This window comes from Aedes albopictus, chromosome 3 (genome assembly GCF_035046485.1).
Source record: "Aedes albopictus strain Foshan chromosome 3, AalbF5, whole genome shotgun sequence".
NCBI classification, from domain to species: Eukaryota; Metazoa; Arthropoda; class Insecta; order Diptera; family Culicidae; genus Aedes; species Aedes albopictus.
Window position 1 is genome coordinate 99,276,428 of NC_085138.1, and position 18,936 is coordinate 99,295,363.

Sequence of the window (18,936 nt, forward strand, 5' to 3'; positions counted from 1 at the left end):
TTGGTGGCGCCTCCAGTACGACAGCAGCACAGACCAACCCAGCGACGGCTCGGCTCGGCGGGACATTTCATCCAAGGAAGCAAGCGGCAGGCCAGTTTACGACGGCTTCCAGCATTCAGCATGGAGAAAACCAACACGCATTGCGTGGCGTGGTGAATTCATCAAAATCATCCATAATATAAACGGTCCTTTTCAGGACCACCGAAAATCTTTCCAAAAGAGAATTGGATTCGATCGAGAATAGTGTTGCACCCAAAAAGTAAAAGACATCGTCGTTTTTCAGCAAGAGTGAGGTCGGCTATTAATTTTATTCACGGCAGCAAACAGTGGATCAGTCTTCGGTGGCCCAGCATTTGACGCGGAGAAAACCAACATGCATTGTGCAAAATTGTGAATTCATGTAATTTTCTTTCTTAAATCATCCTGATTCCTCAAAGGTTTCATTCCATAGATCGGCAAAAACGTGGTGCAATCGAAAGCTGAAAATATGCCTGGTGAAATGGCTCTGACACAGTGATCAAGCTGGCCGCTAATGGTATAAGGAAGTCATCGATACATTATCATATCTAGACCGTTTTGTGTGAAACATGGTTGTAATTCTAACATTCTTGCGTCATTTTCGTTGGATCAGACAAGGAGGTTCGTGGCGCCTCCAGCCCGGCAGCAGCACACACTAACACAGCGACAAATCTCTGCTCGGCCAGGAATCTCACCAGGCAAGAAGTAAATCTACGGCAGCAATCAGTTTCCGACGGCGGGGAGAACCAACACGGCATGGTGAATTCATGTCGTTTCCTTCCTAAAATCGTCCATTAAACGGTCCTTTTCAGGACCACCGAAACTAATTGCTCAAGAGTTGCGAATCGGATAATTTTCCTTCATCGATTTAGAAATCATGGTAGCTTGCGACTTTGACTAGAATAACTTATGAATACGCTCAGCGAAATGGTTTACATTACAACTTTACTCCATGCATAGCTCCGCCCATTCCAAATTTGCCAACGTATCTTGGTTATGTATTTTGAGGATATAAAAGTCGGAATCTCGCATGGACTTTTGTCCATTTTGACTCTTCAGTCGCCGAAGGTGGTTCTTCCGAGGAAGTGTTTCGTTGTGCCGGTTGTTGTGTGACAGGTGATAGTGAGTACATTCCGTTCGTTGCTGAAAGGATGCCGCGCCGTTTGGAAGCAAAATATCTTGCGAACTTCCGCAAGCGGAAGCGTGAAGAGCAGGAAATCGAAGGAGTCTCGCCGAGGCCTGCTGTGACGAATGCGGAACGCATGAGGCAGTACAGGCAGCGGCGGAAAAATGCGCGGGAAACTATCGGCGTTGGTGTCGGGCCCGGTGTCAATGCCGGTACGACTGCGGCTGCCAATCTTGAGCCGGTGCTCAATTTTGTGCTGGAACCTCTTCCGGGCAGGAGCACTGATCCGGTGAGATTTGTAGCAGTCCCAGTCAACGGTACATTGCCAAATGGTGCGGTTTCATATAGCGGTGAGTAAAATTATCATTTTCAAAGTGCATTCGCGGTCATGCAACTTGTATCACGCAAGCATTAAGTCGTTAGCATAGTATGATCCCGGTGCAGCTGTCAGGAAAAGTTTTCTGCTGTGCATTACTGCTGCAAGCTAGTTTGTTATCTAGTGTCGTACTTTCAAAAATAGCAGATAGCTGACTGAAAGCATTAAAAGTGCATGTATCTAATCTTTTTAAGTGAGCAAGTGTTGTTAAATAATACCATTCTTCAATTCATAATACTTAGTTGGTTTTATTTTTCCATTGAAACTCGGCTTGTTTCTTCGGTTACGTGCTTTTTTTTTACTTACTGACTTTTTACGATTCGGTACAATGTACAGGGTTTGATATGAAATATATCGATTTGAATAGCTTATCGTGGGAAAGCTTTCACGTATTGATGTTTATGCCAATGATTAAAGCACTCCAATTCCACTACTTTTTACTTTTGTGCTTAATGTGGTAGAGTTTAGCGACAAATTCGTAAATTGAAAATCTGTAGCACTCATGGGGGACTCGACGGTTGACGTTAACACGTTGAGCTCGAAATGTGAACGTTGTATAATCTTTGTAATCCAAACATTATTCAATGGCAAGTGTATAGTAAGTTAAAGATTTTCCTCATTTTTCCTAGGAATCGCTCCATCTATTCATGTAGATGGGGAAGCCCATGTTGAACAATTTCGATCCCAAGGTAAGTGCTTATTGACTGTTGTATGCATATTATTGTTGTGAAGATTTTCAAGTTTACCTGTCACCACATTAATTCCACAACGAAACCTATGTTTATTGATTGACGATACTTAATATACACTACTTTAGGAATACCCCTATAAAACTAAGATCATATTTGTCAACAGAAAGCATTTTTTGACGTATACAATATTTTGTGTATTTTTCTTCTCAAGAATATTTCAAATAATTTATGCCAGACACCAAGCCAGACACATTTTACCAAAAGCATTAATGATTTGGCAAACATTTAATCATTATTTTCAATCTCATTTCACAGAACTTGTTCCATTTCGTTCTGAGCAGAACGAGTCTGTTCTAATTCCTGATCACTTTGGTCAGGGTGAGTAAACTATTGGTATTATCATTACTAAATGGTGCGCATAATGAATCAATTAATGTTTACAGGAATTGACATATCTATACCAATTCAAGAAGAACCAAAATTCGATAAAGCTGATCGAGAGTTCCACAAACGGTTCACTGAAAATGAATTTGGTATACCGTGCAGCGTATGTGATAGGCTGTGGTTCATCAATGATCTAAAGTCAATCACCGAAGCTGCAGGGAGAGTGTTGATAGAGGGAAATCATTTTGAATCGGTCAATGAATTCAAAGTATGCCAGACTTGTCGCAGCAGTTTGCAACGTGGTGCTGTACCCAATTTGTCAACATCGAATGGGTTCAAATATCCACCTTATCCTTTGGGCCTTCCACCGCTGGACCCAATTAGTGAAAGGCTTATTTCACCACGACTGCCATTTATGCAGATTCGTCGCCTGCGCCAAGCGCAAGGTATGATTGACATATACATTTTCTCATTTTATTCGATTATATAAAATGTTATCCGAAATTTTAGGCAGTTACACGATCATTGGTCAGGTGATCAATGTTCCAGTAGATGTAGATGAGATGGTTAGGGCACTTCCACGCGAGCTTGAAGATGATTATGCTTTTAACGTGTGCATTAAAAAGCACCTTATTCATAAATCAAATTACTTGTCTGGATTCGTCAAAAAGTCTGTGGTGAAAGCTTGGTTGGAATATCTTGTTACCACTCCTTTGTATAGACGGGAGGGGGTAAGTTTTAACCAGGAACGATTGAGCGCTATTGCTTCTGAGCCTCAACCTGGTTCATCGCGGGATGGAGACGCGATCCAGCTGGATATCATCGAGGAAACCAATGATGTGGAGATGTTTGCTGGTCAACAACAGACACTTATGTGGAATGAGGATAAGTGTTTGGAAATCGCCCCAGCTCAAAACAGGAGACCAGTTTCCATCGTTTACGATGATGATGCCGAGGAGCTTTCCTTTCCGGATATTTATCTTGGACACCCCAGAAAATTCAAGGCTGGGACTCACGTCACGCCTTTCATGAAGGCTACCAGTGAGCTGAGACGGAGTGATAGGCGAGGAGCCAAGCCCAACCATTTGCTGTACATGGCTATGAAGATTCTGCGTCTTCGAGTTACCGAAGGGTTACAGCATGTCTTCAAAAGCGTGGGAACCGCGAACATAACGCGAGGACAGCTCAACGACCGAGCTTTCGTGGAAGGTCTTATGGAACGGAACCTGTCGTTTATGAAGTCGATACTAGGGGTCGCAGTACCGACCACTTTTGGTGAGTACCGGTATTTCGGTACTGGGGCTTACAGTACCGGTAGTACCGGTAAAATACCGGTACTGAGATTTTTTTCACTATAGACTGTTTCAGAAATTATAAATACACTAACGATTAACTGCCATTTAAATTTGAGCACAATATCCAAAAAAGTTTCTTCTAGCTCTTATATTAAACATGCTAACGAAGTAAATAATACCAAATTTGTTGATTTTTCTGGTAAAAGTAAAAAAAAAAATAGGGCTCTGTAAACTAGATGATTGAAATTTGAAGTTGCACAAAGTGGTTAAAAATGTAGCATAATGGAAACGAAAAAAATCTCACAGATAAATTATTTGATATCCAAACACAATAAAAAATTCTGTTCGATAATAAAAGATATTTCTCGATTGGCAAGAGTAATTTTTACTGGAATATTTTATCAAAAACCACCATTACGGGCCTTGTCAATACAATTTTTTTTGTTTCAAATTTCTCAACAACACCAATAGCAACAAACGTTAAGCAAACAAATGTCTTAATTACTGCTTACTGCATTCGTTTTTATGGTATGACAAGTTCTTATGTTCCGTAGAAAACCTTAAAAAATAGGAAACTTGATCTCCGAAAAAATGTTGTGGAAATGCCTATATCGATTTTTCCCAAATTTTTATCAAGGCATTCCTTAGACAACTTGTTAAGAAAGCGAAAGTGATAAAAAATTAGATAATTTTTGGTATTTAGTGATAAAAAATGCTGAATTCATTAAAAACCACCTTTGCGCAAATGCAAATATGAAAAATTAAGTTATTTGTTGAAGAACTCGGCTGTTTTTCAAAATATCAAGTCAATTGAAAGAAAATATAAAAATATGGAGTATAATATGCTAGGGTGCGGGCATCGGTTTTGGCCAGTCTAAGATAAATAATTTTTATAAAACTAACTAATAATCCAATGGAAACAACCAATGCGTCAAATGAAAGATTTATATCTATACTTTATAAGAAAAATGCAGAAATCAAGCTAATACTTGATTTTTGTATTAAAAGTGTCACTGGCCAAAATAGAAGCATTGCCGCAGTTTTGGCCATATTCTCAACTTTGGTTTCTAATTTGGCCAATCACGTGTATTTCTTATGGGAGTGGCCAAATTAGAAGCATCCTGGCCAAAATAGACATATGGGAGCTGATTTTTTAAGGAAAATTTTTTTTTTCTTCTAGTTTTTAATCAAAATGTATGGTTTTCACAGCTTTAATCATCATATTACATTAGAATCTACTAATAAAAAAATAATTTATGCCGATTTAGATCGTAACAGGCTGAATACTGCACTATGGCCAAAACTCCGGGCTGGCCAAAACTGAAGCTTCTACCCTATACGCTGAAAGAAGTGGGTAAAAATCATTAGAAAAGTTAATTTAATTTAATAAACAAAGTGTATTTATAATTCCTGAAACAGTCTATAAAATGAAGAATAATCTATTTGCACAGAAATCAACAATTTATCAGGCATTTGTGAATTTCGGTTTTCAGAGATGACATAAAAGCTAATCAGAAAATATTGAATTAAACAAAATATATATGGATAGACAAAATTATAGAAAGAAATGAGTAGTATGAAATTGTTTTTGGAGCTATTGTTTAGCTTCTGCGCAGTTTCACAGGCAGTATCTTGGTCAGTTTAAAATTTAACAGGAACAACCCTACATGTACCAAAACCAGATAGACAGATACCTGCAAGGTGAAGACAAAAAAAAAATAACTGATTTTTCCCTTGATGATGCTATCAACGAATTCTAAAAACTTTAGAAATAACAAGAAACCCTTATCTAACAAGTTTTATTCTAAGCTAGTAAATCTATTTCCAAAATTCAACATTCATTAAACCAATCATTCCTATGATATCCTGGGTTTACAGAAAAGTTGCATATATAAAATGTTTGTTTGTCAAAGTACTTGGTTTTAAATGTTTTCCTTTGTTTCCATTGCATATTGGCTATACTAATGACAGGATTTTAGCACTTCGGGAGAGATTTTACGGTACCGAAAGTACCGGTACCAGAGTACAGTCAGTACCGGTATTTCGGTACCAAAAATTGGTCGGTAATACCGGTATTTTCGGTACCGGTACTACCGGTACTACATCCCTAGTCGATACCAAATTCAGTGCAATATTGGTATCAAAGGAAACAGGACCTTTTCGCCATGATACGACAGTTGGGGAAGCCAACAATGTTCCTGACTCTGAGCGCCAGTGAAACTCAATGGCCTCTTTTGTTGAAGCAGCTACACAAACTCTCCAGTGAGTATAACGGCATTGATTTAACGGACCCGCTGCAGGAGCTGAGTGCTCTACAGCGAGCAACGCTGGTCAATGACGATGCCGTCACGTGCTGCTTGTACTTCAACAAGCTTGTCGATGTTCTCATGACGATCCTTTCTTCACCAAGGTTCAGCCCGTTGGGAAAGCATTACGTCGTGGACTCCTTCAAGCGCATCGAGTTTCAGCATCGCGGCAGCCCACATGCACATATCATGCTTTGGCTCGCAAACGATCCTAACGAAACTGTTTCTGAAGATATGCCTGCTACAATGGAACTTATTAGGAAAGTTAGTTCCATCAGCGCTGTGCATTTGCCGGAAACGATCAAGAAGCAGATTCATGACCACACGCGTACTTGCTACAAACGTAATGAAAAGCGTTGCAGGTTTAACATACCGTACTGGCCAATGAACGAAGAGCGAACACTGATTCCTCTCACCGCTGATGATAGTCGCCGTGATCGATTGAGGAAGCGTGCCTCGGAAATGAGACAAATTTTGGAAACCAAGGCATTTGACACGTTAGAGGAGTTTCTAGACGACTGTAAATGTACATACGAGTACTACCTTGATGTTCTGCGTTCTTCGATTAAGCGACCAACGATCTTCCTGAAGCGAGTGATGAATGAGCTATGGACGAATCCTTTCAACCCATGGATTGCTCAAAAGCTTCGTTCTAACATGGATTTGCAGTTCATCCTCGACGTGTACTCATGTGCGTGTTACTTGGTTGACTATGTCAACAAGTCCAACCGCGGTATAAGTGGATTGCATCGAGAGCTTATCGCTCTGCAAGAGCAGTATCCGGACCAAGATTACACGGCTTTGCTGAAGAAGGTTAGTTTGAAAATGCTGAACTCTGTGGAGATGTGTGCCCAGGAAGCTGCATGGGTACTTCTGCGATTGCCTATGTCTGAAGCCAGCAGGAAAGTTCAATTCTTGCCAACGATGTGGCCTCATGAAAGGATAAGATCTAGGAAACAGTACAGGCAGATGGATGAAGAGGAAATCGATGAGGATTCGACTGATGTGTGGACCAAGAACATTATCCAGAAATACGAAGAGCGCGATGGCTTAGAAGATGTGTGTTTAGCTGACTTCGCAGCACGGTACACTCAAAGAAGAGGTACTAACACCTACACTATCCGGAATGTTCCACGAATATTGAGATGGCGTGGCTACAGCATGAACGAGTTGGCTGAGTACAAGCGTGAATCGGTACTTTTGTTTTGGCCATTCAGAAGCGAAGTCTGCGACATTCTGGATGGCAACAAGTTTCTTCAGCTTTATGATATGAACGAGGCAGATCTCTTGAGAAAACGAAGGGAATATGACTGCGAGCTGAACTTGGAACAGACTGTAGAGGAATACCTTCGTACTTGTGAGAACGAAGAGGTTGGTGAGCAGGAGAATGCCGCTACAGAGAAGAATAATGAATTTGTGCGAACGATCATCATGGAGCCCAACAACGACGATATTGAACATTTGCCCACAGGAGCACTGAATGCTGTCATCAGGCAACGTACTAATGTCATGTCGAAAGAAGATTACTGTGCAATGGTGAGGACAACCAATGCTGAGCAGCGCGACCTCATCCTGCAAATGATCCACAGTTTGCACAGTTACGATGAAAGCAGCAAGCCGATGCAGATTTTCTTTACTGGACCTGCAGGGTGCGGTAAAACATTCACTCTGCGCATTTTAATGGAGACGATAAATCGCTACAGTCAAGCCCACAACGCGCAGAAGAACGCCTTTGTGGCGTGTGCTTCCACCGGAAAAGCAGCCGTTGCTATAGGAGGAACAACCGTTCATTCAGCGTTTCGGATTACTATGTCAAGGCGAGCCAATTCGAAACTCAGCTTTGAGATGCTGCAGTTGTACCGCAATGCTTTTGCAAACATTAAGGCGGTCATAATCGATGAAGTTAGTATGATTGGTGCGGATATTCTCAACACCATTCATGCGCGTCTTCAGGACATTAGTGGCAATTATGATGATCCATTTGGCGGAATTAACATCGTATTCTGTGGAGACTTGCGACAATTGCCACCCGTCAATGCAAGGCCTGTTTACAAGCCTACAGGTAATTCTTTTCACGGTGCTGTTCTTTGGCAAGCATTGGATTTCTTACCGCTTATTAAGGTTATGCGGCAGACAGATGTAGAGTTCTCCAGTATACTCACTAAGATTGGTAATGGCCAGCAAATGACTGCTGAGGAGACCAAACTGATTGAAAGTCGGTTCCGTACTGTAGAGTGGTGTAAACAAAACGCACCAGGAGCAATAAGGCTTTATCATCGGAATGCGGATGTTGAAGCATACAACAACGAAGTACTGCATAATCAGGATGCTCTGGACTGTATAGCGGATGACGTTTTTGCGGGATACAAGGACGCTGGTCAACTGGCAAGCTCTCGCATCAAGCTCTACAAGATGAGCGTCGTGGAAACCGGTGGGTTACCGTATTTGCTACGCCTTTCCGTTGGTATGCCATACATGATTACAACCAACGTTGATGTAGAAGATGGCGTAGTGAATGGTGCGATAGGTGAGCTGAAATATATTGAAAAGGATGAAGACGGCTCAGTTGTGAAACTATGGTTCAAGTACGACAACGAGACGATAGGTGCTGCGTTGAGGATCAAATCGCGACCAACTGTCTATTCAAGGCCAGGAATTCTGCAACCCGATTGGACTCCTATTGCAAAGCGTTCAGGTAACATAAAGCTAAGCAGCATCATTAAATGCAAACGCATACAGTTTCCGGTGGTTAGTGCCTGTGCGTTAACAGTTCATAAGTCGCAAGGTGGCACTTTCTCCGAGGTCGTGTATGATTATGACAAGAGTCAAGATCAGCAATTGGTGTACGTTGGCTTGTCACGTGTTACGACGCTTCAAGGCCTTTACTTGACGAACTCCGCAAACTCGTTTAAATTTCATCATGCTAAGGGTAGCAACTCACCAAAGATGGTGGATTTAAGGAACGAGTTGTTGCGTTTGAGTAATCACCGACTGCGTACACTAGGAGATGAACTGAGTGAAGTAGTTGAAAACAGCGGCTCTGCATGCACATTGATGAGCCTCAATGTACAGAGTTTGAACGCTCACGCGCAGGACATAGCGACTGATCGAATCCTTTCAAGCGTAGAATTTCTCGCTCTGAATGAAACCTGGATGGATGCTACCTCTCCAATAGAGATTGATGGATATAAGCGCATCACCCAGTGCAAGCGAATGGGTATGAGAGCGGCTGGAGTCGCGATCTATCAGAAGGAAACGGCATCAACCGTGGCTGTTCCGCATCCCATCAAGCAACTCGGTGAGGATCGAGACGAGACGTTTGCCGAAGTGATCAACTATGGAGACATATGTGCAGCAAAGGTTAATGTTATGGGAACCGAAGTACTTCTAATGTCGGTTTACATTTCACCAGGAACAACCATAAGAAATACGAAGTTGTTCATGACGCGGAAATTGTTCAGATATGTTAGACTGGACACACCAATGGTTGTCACTGGAGACTTTAATATTGACGTTTCCAAACAAGAAAATTTTGATTTCCTTAACTTCATGAAGAAGCATTTAAATTTAACATTAGCTAATCCTCATAACGAAGCAACCACACTAGGTGGTTCGTGTATTGATTTAACCTTCATTAAAAACATTAGCGCAGAGTGTAGACGCTATTGCTCTTATTTTTCTTATCACCGTCCAATTTTGTCTGTGCTCGCAGTAGAAGTGCCCGAACTATCAAACATCTAATCTACAGGAAATACATCGCTACGCTCAAGAAACCGGAGCCCGGAATGCAACGTTATTCGATACGATACACAGCAAATGCTCACCACAAACAACACCTGGTCGCTAACAATCATCGGTAGCACAAGAACCTTCCCAGGAACATCAGAACCACCAAACACCAAACGGTCCTTTTCAGGACCACCAAAAATAGTCCACAAGAGTTATTGGAGAATTCCAGATCCAAATATTTTCATTCCTGTTCTTGACACTTCTTCTATTTCTTCTCTACTTCTTTTTCTACTTCTTTTTGTTCTTCTTGGCAGAAATCCAAACTGAAACGGAGCCTGCCTCTCAGCTCAGCGTTTAATCATCACTTAAACAACTATTAACAACTGAGAATTTTCTTTCAAATCTGCCATGTTCGTACGCACAAACACGGAAGTCAAGATCCTCGACCGTAACGGAAATGATGTCCAGACACCCTTGCTGTTGCTAGATAGCTGCGCATTCACCAGATAGGGTAGAAGCTTCAAAAAAGTTTATTACACGCTAAAAGTTGTCCTACGTCAAGCTTGCGGTTATGTCTCAGACATTACCCACCCCTAGTTTTAGTTTTTGAGATATGATTTTTTGAAAATAAAAGGTCAAACTTTCCCATACAAGACACATTTTTCAATTTGATTATATTTTGATTCCTTATAATATTATGGATACCAAAACCATCAGGAATCACTTTAAAAAGCAATACTATGCATAGTTTTATGAGAATTTGCAATTTCAAGCAATTTTAGAGTAGCTAGTACTAAAATATATGACTCTCTATATTCAAAAAAACATATCTCAAAAACAAAACAACATACATTTCTGATTTTTTGATATGTTACGCCAAATTTGCTGAATTTTCTGATAAAAATATAATACCAGGGTACCTCTTTGGTCCCGAGACTATGAAAACGTGAAAAAACTAATATGTTAGCATATTTTATAAAACTCTTTACATTTAAGCCCTCTGTAACGTATTTTTCCTGAAAACTTGAAGCTTGATTTTTTGGACCACCCTATATGAAAAATGGTCACCCTAGTGACGAAATAAAAAAATACGGGTCTAATTATTTCCGAAGAACTACAAGCCCACCAAGTTTCACGACAATCGGAGATGCAGTATATCGTTTTTCTATGGAATGGCTGCTATAAGGAATTCATAAATCAACATAAAAAAATCTAAACAACTTTCGGAAGTACTTTTCAACAGGAAAAAATCTGGTTGAATATATAGAGAAATTGCTGATGGCATCCCTGAAAGAATTTGTGAAAGCATTTTTAGAAGAATTTGGGAAACAATCTTTGCATTTTTCTTAAAAAATCTGTGTCCAATTTCTGGATCTCCGTTGGAATTTCTGAAGAAGTTCATGGAAGAATTTCTGAAGAAGTTCATGGAAGAATTTCTGAAGAAGTTCATGGAAGAATTTAAGAAGAAGTTCATGGAGGAATTTCTGTAACAACTTATGAACGAATTTCTTAAAAAAAACTTTGTGTAATTTCTGACGGATTTTCAAAAAAAATTTCGACCGAATATTTGGAAGATTTAGAAATAATCCTTTAATTTTATCTTGAAGACTTTCGAAAAAAGAACGGGGAAAATCGGAAGGAATTCCTGGAGTACTTTTTACAAGCAAATCATCGGATAAAATTGTAAATGATTATCTAGAAGAAAAACTAGGAGTGTGTAATGTCTGAGACATAACCGCAATGTTGACGTAGGACTAATTTTTAACGCATAATAAAGAATTTGGGGCTCACAGATGAAGTAAACGTGTATCTATTCAGCAAAAATAACGGCCAGAGTAAAATCACTATATGCTAAAGACTCGAAATCTGGCGATTGTTGCTGGTAATGATGATTCCCGTATCATGACGATGATGCTGCCGAGCAATGCCTTTAAAGTTGAAGGATTCGTCATTGAAATAATCGTCATCATTGAAAATTCGAAAGCAGTTTTCTCGTACAAAGCTGAAATTTCCGCAGTGAAAATGTATTCACTGTATTGCGGCTGAAGATTGGAGTACAGTGAACTTATTGTCACTGCAGAAATTTCAGTTTAGAATGAGAAAACTGCTTTCGAACTTTCAATAATGACGATTATGTCAATGACGAATCCTTCAACCTTAAAGCGCATTTGACAGGTATCCTACTCGATTGGAATGACATTGACAGTAAATTTGGAATTTCAAATACCAAATATACAGCGGTGTATATTTAGTATAAAAATTAAACTTTATCGATAAACTAAACTATAAAAATTAGAATTAGTTGAATTTTTAGAAATAATTGAATAATGCTCCAAATAACTCTTTCGGAAGCTTTGGGGCCCTTAAAAGAACCATTTTGGTATAACTCATTGCCACCCATGCCGCCACCACCGATTGATCCGAAAAGAATCGAGGCTTCATTGGACAGAGGGCGGTGCCACCCGCTTGCTCATCCGTTGAAGCGGATCTTTTTTGGGATCTTGCTGCTGCTGCCACCGACAATCCATGAAAGAATCGGGGCCCCGGCAAACAAAAAGTGACGCCAATCGAATTTTCGTTTGCCGAGGCGGATTTTTCTTTGGATGTTGCTTCCGCTGCTGCCTCCACTGCCGATGGATCCGAAAAGAATCGAGGCTTCATTGGACAGAGGGCGGTGCCACCCGCTTGCTCATCCGTTGAAGCGGATCTTTTTTGGGATCTCGCTGCTGCTGCCGCCGGCAATCCATGAAAGAATCGGGGCCCCGGCAAACGAAAAGTGACGCCAATCGAATTTTCGTTTGCCGAGGCGGATTTTTCTTTGGATGTTGCTTCCGCTACTGCCTCCACTGCCGATGGATCCGAAAAGAATCGAGGCTTCATTGGACAGAGGGCGGTGCCACCCGCTTGCTCATCCGTTGAAGCGGATCTTTTTTGGGATCTCGCTGCTGCTGCCGCCGGCAATCCATGAAAGAATCGGGGCCCCGGCAAACGAAAAGTGACGCCAATCGAATTTTCGTTTTCCGAGGCGGATTTTTCTTTGGATGTTGCTTCCGCTGCTGCCTCTACTGCCGATGGATCCGAAAAGAATCGAGGCTTCATTGGACAGAGGGCGGTGCCACCCGCTTGCTCATCCGTTGAAGCGGATCTTTTTTGGGATCTTGCTGCTGCTGCCACCGACAATCCATGAAAGAATCGGGGCCCCGGCAAACAAAAAGTGACGCCAATCGAATTTTCGTTTGCCGAGGCGGATTTTTCTTTGGATCTTGCTTCCGCTACTGCCTCCACTGCCGATGGATCCGAAAAGAATCGAGGCTTCATTGGACAGAGGGCGGTGCCACCCGCTTGCTCATCCGTTGAAGCGGATCTTTTTTGGGATCTTGCTGCCGCTCGGTGCTGTCCGTCCGCTGCTGTGTGTGCCGATGAAATGATCGAAATGAGTGTGTGCACCACTTATATAAGTTTCGTCGTGTCGCCTCACAGAACTATGCTTGATTGTGATTGGTTGGGTAAGACTGATCTCGAGCTTTTACTAATTTTCAGCTCCAGCCTCAGTCAAGGCACATCATTCAATTGAGCCCCAGCTAGGAAGCATAAATTTGTGGTGTTGTAGGTTTAAAGCTTTTACCATAGTTGATGACGTCAAACCCGACATCAACCTATCATTCACCTATTTTGATTTAAGCCACCAAACCTAACATAGACCCAATAGTTGATCGATGTTGGTCCAACAGTGGCCCAACATTCGATAAAAATTGACCCGACTTTAACCCGACATTCGACATTTTTTTCAGTCTGGCGGAATCCAGAAAGAAATCAGAGGGAACAGCTTTTATACCCCTAGATTAGCAGACGCAGCTCCTCCCATTCGGCTGGCTTTCCAGAATATTTCATTTGCATGGCCCGCCCCGCCTGCTTCAGACGCTTCAAACGATTAATCAACCCAGAAATGGAAAAAAATTTCATTAAGCGTTAAAGTAAACAAAATATTGGATGATTTAGATCATTTTAATTCGAAAATTGTTAGAGTTAAACAATGTTTTACGGAAAATAGTTCTGATAGGGTAATGCGTTGCTGGGTGGAACCATTAGTGGCCGGAATTCAATCATTCATTTTTCGGGTGAACCACACTTTTCTCGATTGATGGAGTAAAATTATCTGATTTACAACTCTTGAAGAATCATTTTTTGGTGATCCTGATAAGGACCGTTTGATAAAGTAACGATTTCAGGAAGAAAATGGCATGAAACCGCCTTGCCACGCAATGCGTGTTGGTTTTCTCCGTGCTAATCCTGCAGGATGCCACCGAAAATTGGTAGGCCGCTTTCTGCCGTGGATAAGATTCATGACGCTATCAGCACGATAGCCGAGAGTCGCCGATGGGTAGTGCTCAGGTGTGGAGGTGACATCCACCCTGCTTGACTGATCCAACGAAAATGACGAAAGAAATTAGAGGGAGCAGCTTTTATGCCCTAGATTAGCAGATGAAGCTCCTCCCATTCGGCTGGCTTTTCAGTATATTTTATTTGCATGACCCGCCCCGCATGCACCAGACGCTTGAAACGGTTAATCAACCGAGAAATGAGAAAATTTCCATTTAACGAATAAAGTAATCAAAATATTGTAAGGTTAAGATCATTTTAACTCGAACAACGTTATAATTTATCGATGTTTCACGAAAAATGGTTCGGATAGGGTTGATAAATTCCGGATGGAACCATTAGTGGCCGGCATCATCATTCTTGCGGGGCCACCAAGCATTCAATCTTTCACTTTTCGGTTGCACCACACTTTTACCGATCCATGATGGAATGAAATAATTATCTGATTCACAACTCTTGATGAATAATTTTCTATGGTCCTGAAAAGAACCGATTGAATATTGAAAGATTTTAGACAAAAAATGACATGAATTTGTCATGCCACGCAATGCGTGTTGGATTCCTCCGTGCTGAATGCTGAACGCCGTCGAAAATTGGCCCGCCGCTTGTTGCCCTGGATGTTCCTGATGCTATCATCAATGCGCCACCGCCAATCAATCGGCGAAAGGACCGAGCCCCGAGGACAGCGACGCAACTCGCAAATTCGTATGTCGCTGATCTTTCTGTGGATTTTGCTGCCTCTGCCATCACCGCCGAGCAATCGATGAAACGTATTCTTTCCTTCGTCTGCCGCGTTAGACGGTTAGAAGGCGAATGTGCAACAGCACCCTTGCCGACAACCACCGACGCCGAGCCAACACGGCCGTCAAAGAATAATGAGCGAAAACGCAAACGAAGAAAGTGGGCAGCTCTCGTTCGATGCGTTCACCTCGAGACGACAAAGGCAAATGAGGGAAGATGCGAAGAAGCAGTAGCTTTTATATTCGACGGGAGCATCCAAAATGTGCTCCAAAATGTGCTCGATCGTGATTGGCTGGAATAAACATGGGTTCACTTTTCCCAATTTTTCAATAGTTTGTTATTGAAAAACAGTAAATATTATTATTGGACATAATTGGTGTAAAGATTTGCAATCGATTGGTGCCAAAATTTTGAAAATTCAACAAGAAACGGCTGAGCTATTAACGCTCAAAATCTCCACTTTAAACGTAACGCGACTGATTTCTGAAAATTTAGAATGACACCCGGTATAGAAAAGAGAGACGTAGTCCTACGTCAAAAAAAATCTGAAGGAATCTCTAAAGGACGAATTTCTTGAAAAATCCATGACGGAATTTCTGTAGGAATTAATTATGGCATTTCCTAAACAATTTATGCGAAATTTTCTAACAGAATCCTCCATGAAACTTTCGAGAGAATTCGTAGTGAACTCCTGGATGAATTTCTGATATAATCCATTCTGTAAAGAAATTCATGGATAGATAAATGAATGGTAATCAAGGTAAATACTGTTATGTTAAATTACTCCGGAAATACTTTTGAAAAAATTTTCATAAATTTATCCAGATTAAAAAAAAATCTTCAGAGATTACAGGGATTATTTTTTTTAACATTACTTTAGAAATTCCTGCAGGAACTGCTTAAGAAATTCCTTCAATGGTACCTCTGAAAATTTCCCTTGGAATTTCTTCACTATTTCTTTCAAAGTTCTTCCAAGCATTCATTGAAAAAAAAACTTCTGGATTGGTTTAACAATTCGTTAAAGGATTTTGTCAGAAATGTTACACAGAATAAAATAAAATCACATTGATTGGTGCAGAGGTTCCTTCTTGAATTTCAAAGAAAATTTCCTCGAGGAATTCTTTCAAAAATATGAATGGATTTTTTTTTTCAAAATTCAGATTTATTTTTCAAAGATTTCTAAAGATTTTTTTTACATATTCCATTAAAAAATTCCTCCGCAAAAACCTCCACAAATTCCAGGGTAGATTTTTTTAGAAGATGAAAATTCTAGTCTAAGTTCCTCCAAAAACTCAAAAAATATTCTTTTAGAACATATAGATTGAATGATGATACAGAGATGAACCAGCCACGGGCTGAAAGTCTCTTTAATAAAGATAATAATAATAATTGAATGATGATTAATCCTGGTGTGTTACAGTGTATTGTCCGTACAGCAATTTTTTGATCAACAAAACGCTGCAATTTTTACCAATCATGAATCATGTATTAAAGCTTCATTGGCAAAAATTTTGAGCGAGCTCGAATAAGTTTTCTGAAAGTTATAGAACTTATAGTTATAGAAGATTTTTGAACACAGTTTTAAAACATTAGAACTAAGTATGTATTCGATGAAACTTTTTCATTTTTATGTGTTACAGCTGATACCTAAGGCTTTCATATGCAGCTGCTTTAGAGGTTTTATATTCACTTCAAAAATATTAAAAATGTGCTTATGTAGTTGACGATGTTTAAATATTTTTGCATATTTTGCATTTTTGGAAGAACTTTTGGAAGAAAAAGTGAAGGAATTCTGGGGAAATTTTCAGAGGAATCATTAGGGAAATTTCTAAACAATTCCTGCAGCAATTTTTGAAGCTATTTTTTGAGAGATTTGCTTGCAAAATCTTGGTATCTCTGAATGGGTTCCTATATGAATCTCGGGATAAATTTATGAAAATTATTCAGAGGAATTTTATTATCACTTCCACGGATCATGCGATCTTTATTTGACAATGATTATTTTGCTTTGGTGTATTGTGAGGTTGGCATGATAATTTCCGGGAAATTCAAGAGATCTCTATTACGAAAAGTTCCTATGGGGATCGGGAATCGAACCCAGACAACCCCAAAGTGGTATTGCTGAATGCCCGCACGTTTTCTAATCGGCTATATGGGCCCTCATTCTCGTGCGTGCTAAAACACACCAGCAAGGGATTGCCCTAATCAAATAAAGATCATGGCGCCAAACAAGGCCAGAGATGTATGTCACTATGGCTCCAGCCCAAAACCCTAAATCCCACTGCTCGTCGTTATCGCTGAGCCCTTAGCCGGGCGCATGAAGATAATTGAAACCGATAACATTTTCCCGGATATTGCTATATGTCGCTCAACACCCTCCCTCACATTCGTCGGCATGTGGGCCTGCTCAATGTCGCCTTCGAATTTCCGCGCCAGTCAAGTCAAAAACAACAAGCACAGCAGCAATGCCAAACTCCTAACTCCGGCGCCGGTAACCATCCCCTCACCACCCCCGCTGTTGGTGTTGGTTGCTGCCAGGAAGACGTCAAAAAATTGAATAAACATTATGAGCACGTGATGGTACATAATTTCAAACGGGCTTCTTCCCCCCATGGAGCTGTCTATGACTTTGGAAGACGACAAAATCTCAACCTCATAGTTGTCGTCTTTACCCTTGAAGCGAGCTGTATGGAACTCTGTCAATGCGTGCACACAGCACGATACATACGAGACATAACCAACCCACATGGCGAGACCAAGGCGAAATACTCCTACGTCGTAGGATGGGTTTGGCGTATTGTCTGATGCGACACTTTCACCCACTCGAAGCACTATCGAGCGTCTGCCATCGTCACCAGCCTCCCCCAACACCTCCAACCGCACCGGAAGAACTCCTTCACCACCCTTCACCAGGAGTGTGACGTGTGCGGATGTGTGACAGTTGTTTATCAACAGTGCGTAGGAAGATTATGCTTCCGTTTCTTTGCCAGGATAAGGACTGCAGCTGGTGTTCTGTTCCGACCGACGGATCGAACTTTTCCAACTTTGGTCGGCGAAAACGTTCCCAGTGGGAGCTATAATGGAATGCCATTTCAAACAAGCGAGGGAAACAAGCGGAATGGCTTTGTTTTTCCGTATCGGAGAACCTGGTGTTTTTGTTGTTTGGAGGATGTGAACAATATGCTTCATAAAATAGCTTTTGGAGATGCTGTATGAAATACTAGCTTTGCTTATGATTTCTAGCTATTACTACATTATTACTATGTATTGTTAAATATTCATCCAGCGTCACTTTGTCCTTGGTTCCTCAATAAGTCTACAAGAAAATTCTTCGAACATACCTCTGGGAGCTTCCCCAGAAATTTCATCAAGAGTTTTTTTCTGAATCTCTCGAGAATATTTTAGGAATCCGTCAAAAATACAGCTTAGGTTTTCCACTGCAAATTCCTTCAGAGATTTCATCGAGGATGCTACCAGAAAATCCACAAGAATTCTTCAAAGAGTTCTAACGAAATGCCTTTTCGATGTTTCTTTGGAATTTCTTGCAGAATGATGTTTTCGGGAGTTTCTCGGAGAGTTTTTTTCTGGAGATTTTTTCAACTGGAAATTCTGTTGGTGTGAAATGAGTTACAGAATCTTACCCTTGTAACTGTTGGAGACGTTTTTGAGAGGTGAAGAGCCCAGAGAAATTGGTGAAATTTTTTGACGAACTTTCAAAGGAACAACTGGAGAAATTCAAATAGAAACTAGTGGAAAAAATCTCAAAAAAAAAACTTCCGATGCGCTTTTAGGAAGATAGTTTCTTTTATTTTTATTTTTTTATTTTTTTTTATCTGTACTATCGAGATCTTAGCTCTAGGCTAAGCCGGGAGTGGGATTTGATCCCTGG

At 40.7% G+C, this 18,936-nt stretch overlaps 1 protein-coding gene across 1 annotated transcript in view; it reads left to right on the forward strand.

Annotated features, from left to right (window-relative positions):
• The first annotated feature begins 1,169 nt into the window (after nucleotides 1-1,169).
• Nucleotides 1,170-18,936, forward strand: part of LOC134290296 (uncharacterized) — a 58,454-nt gene continuing 40,687 nt past the window's right edge. Inside the window, exons 1-3 of the mRNA XM_062857396.1 lie at nucleotides 1,170-1,494; nucleotides 3,107-3,855; nucleotides 6,069-9,557. Of these exons, the coding sequence (XP_062713380.1) occupies nucleotides 1,170-1,494; nucleotides 3,107-3,855; nucleotides 6,069-9,557 (4,563 nt within the window). The remainder of the gene's footprint in view (nucleotides 1,495-3,106; nucleotides 3,856-6,068; nucleotides 9,558-18,936) is intronic.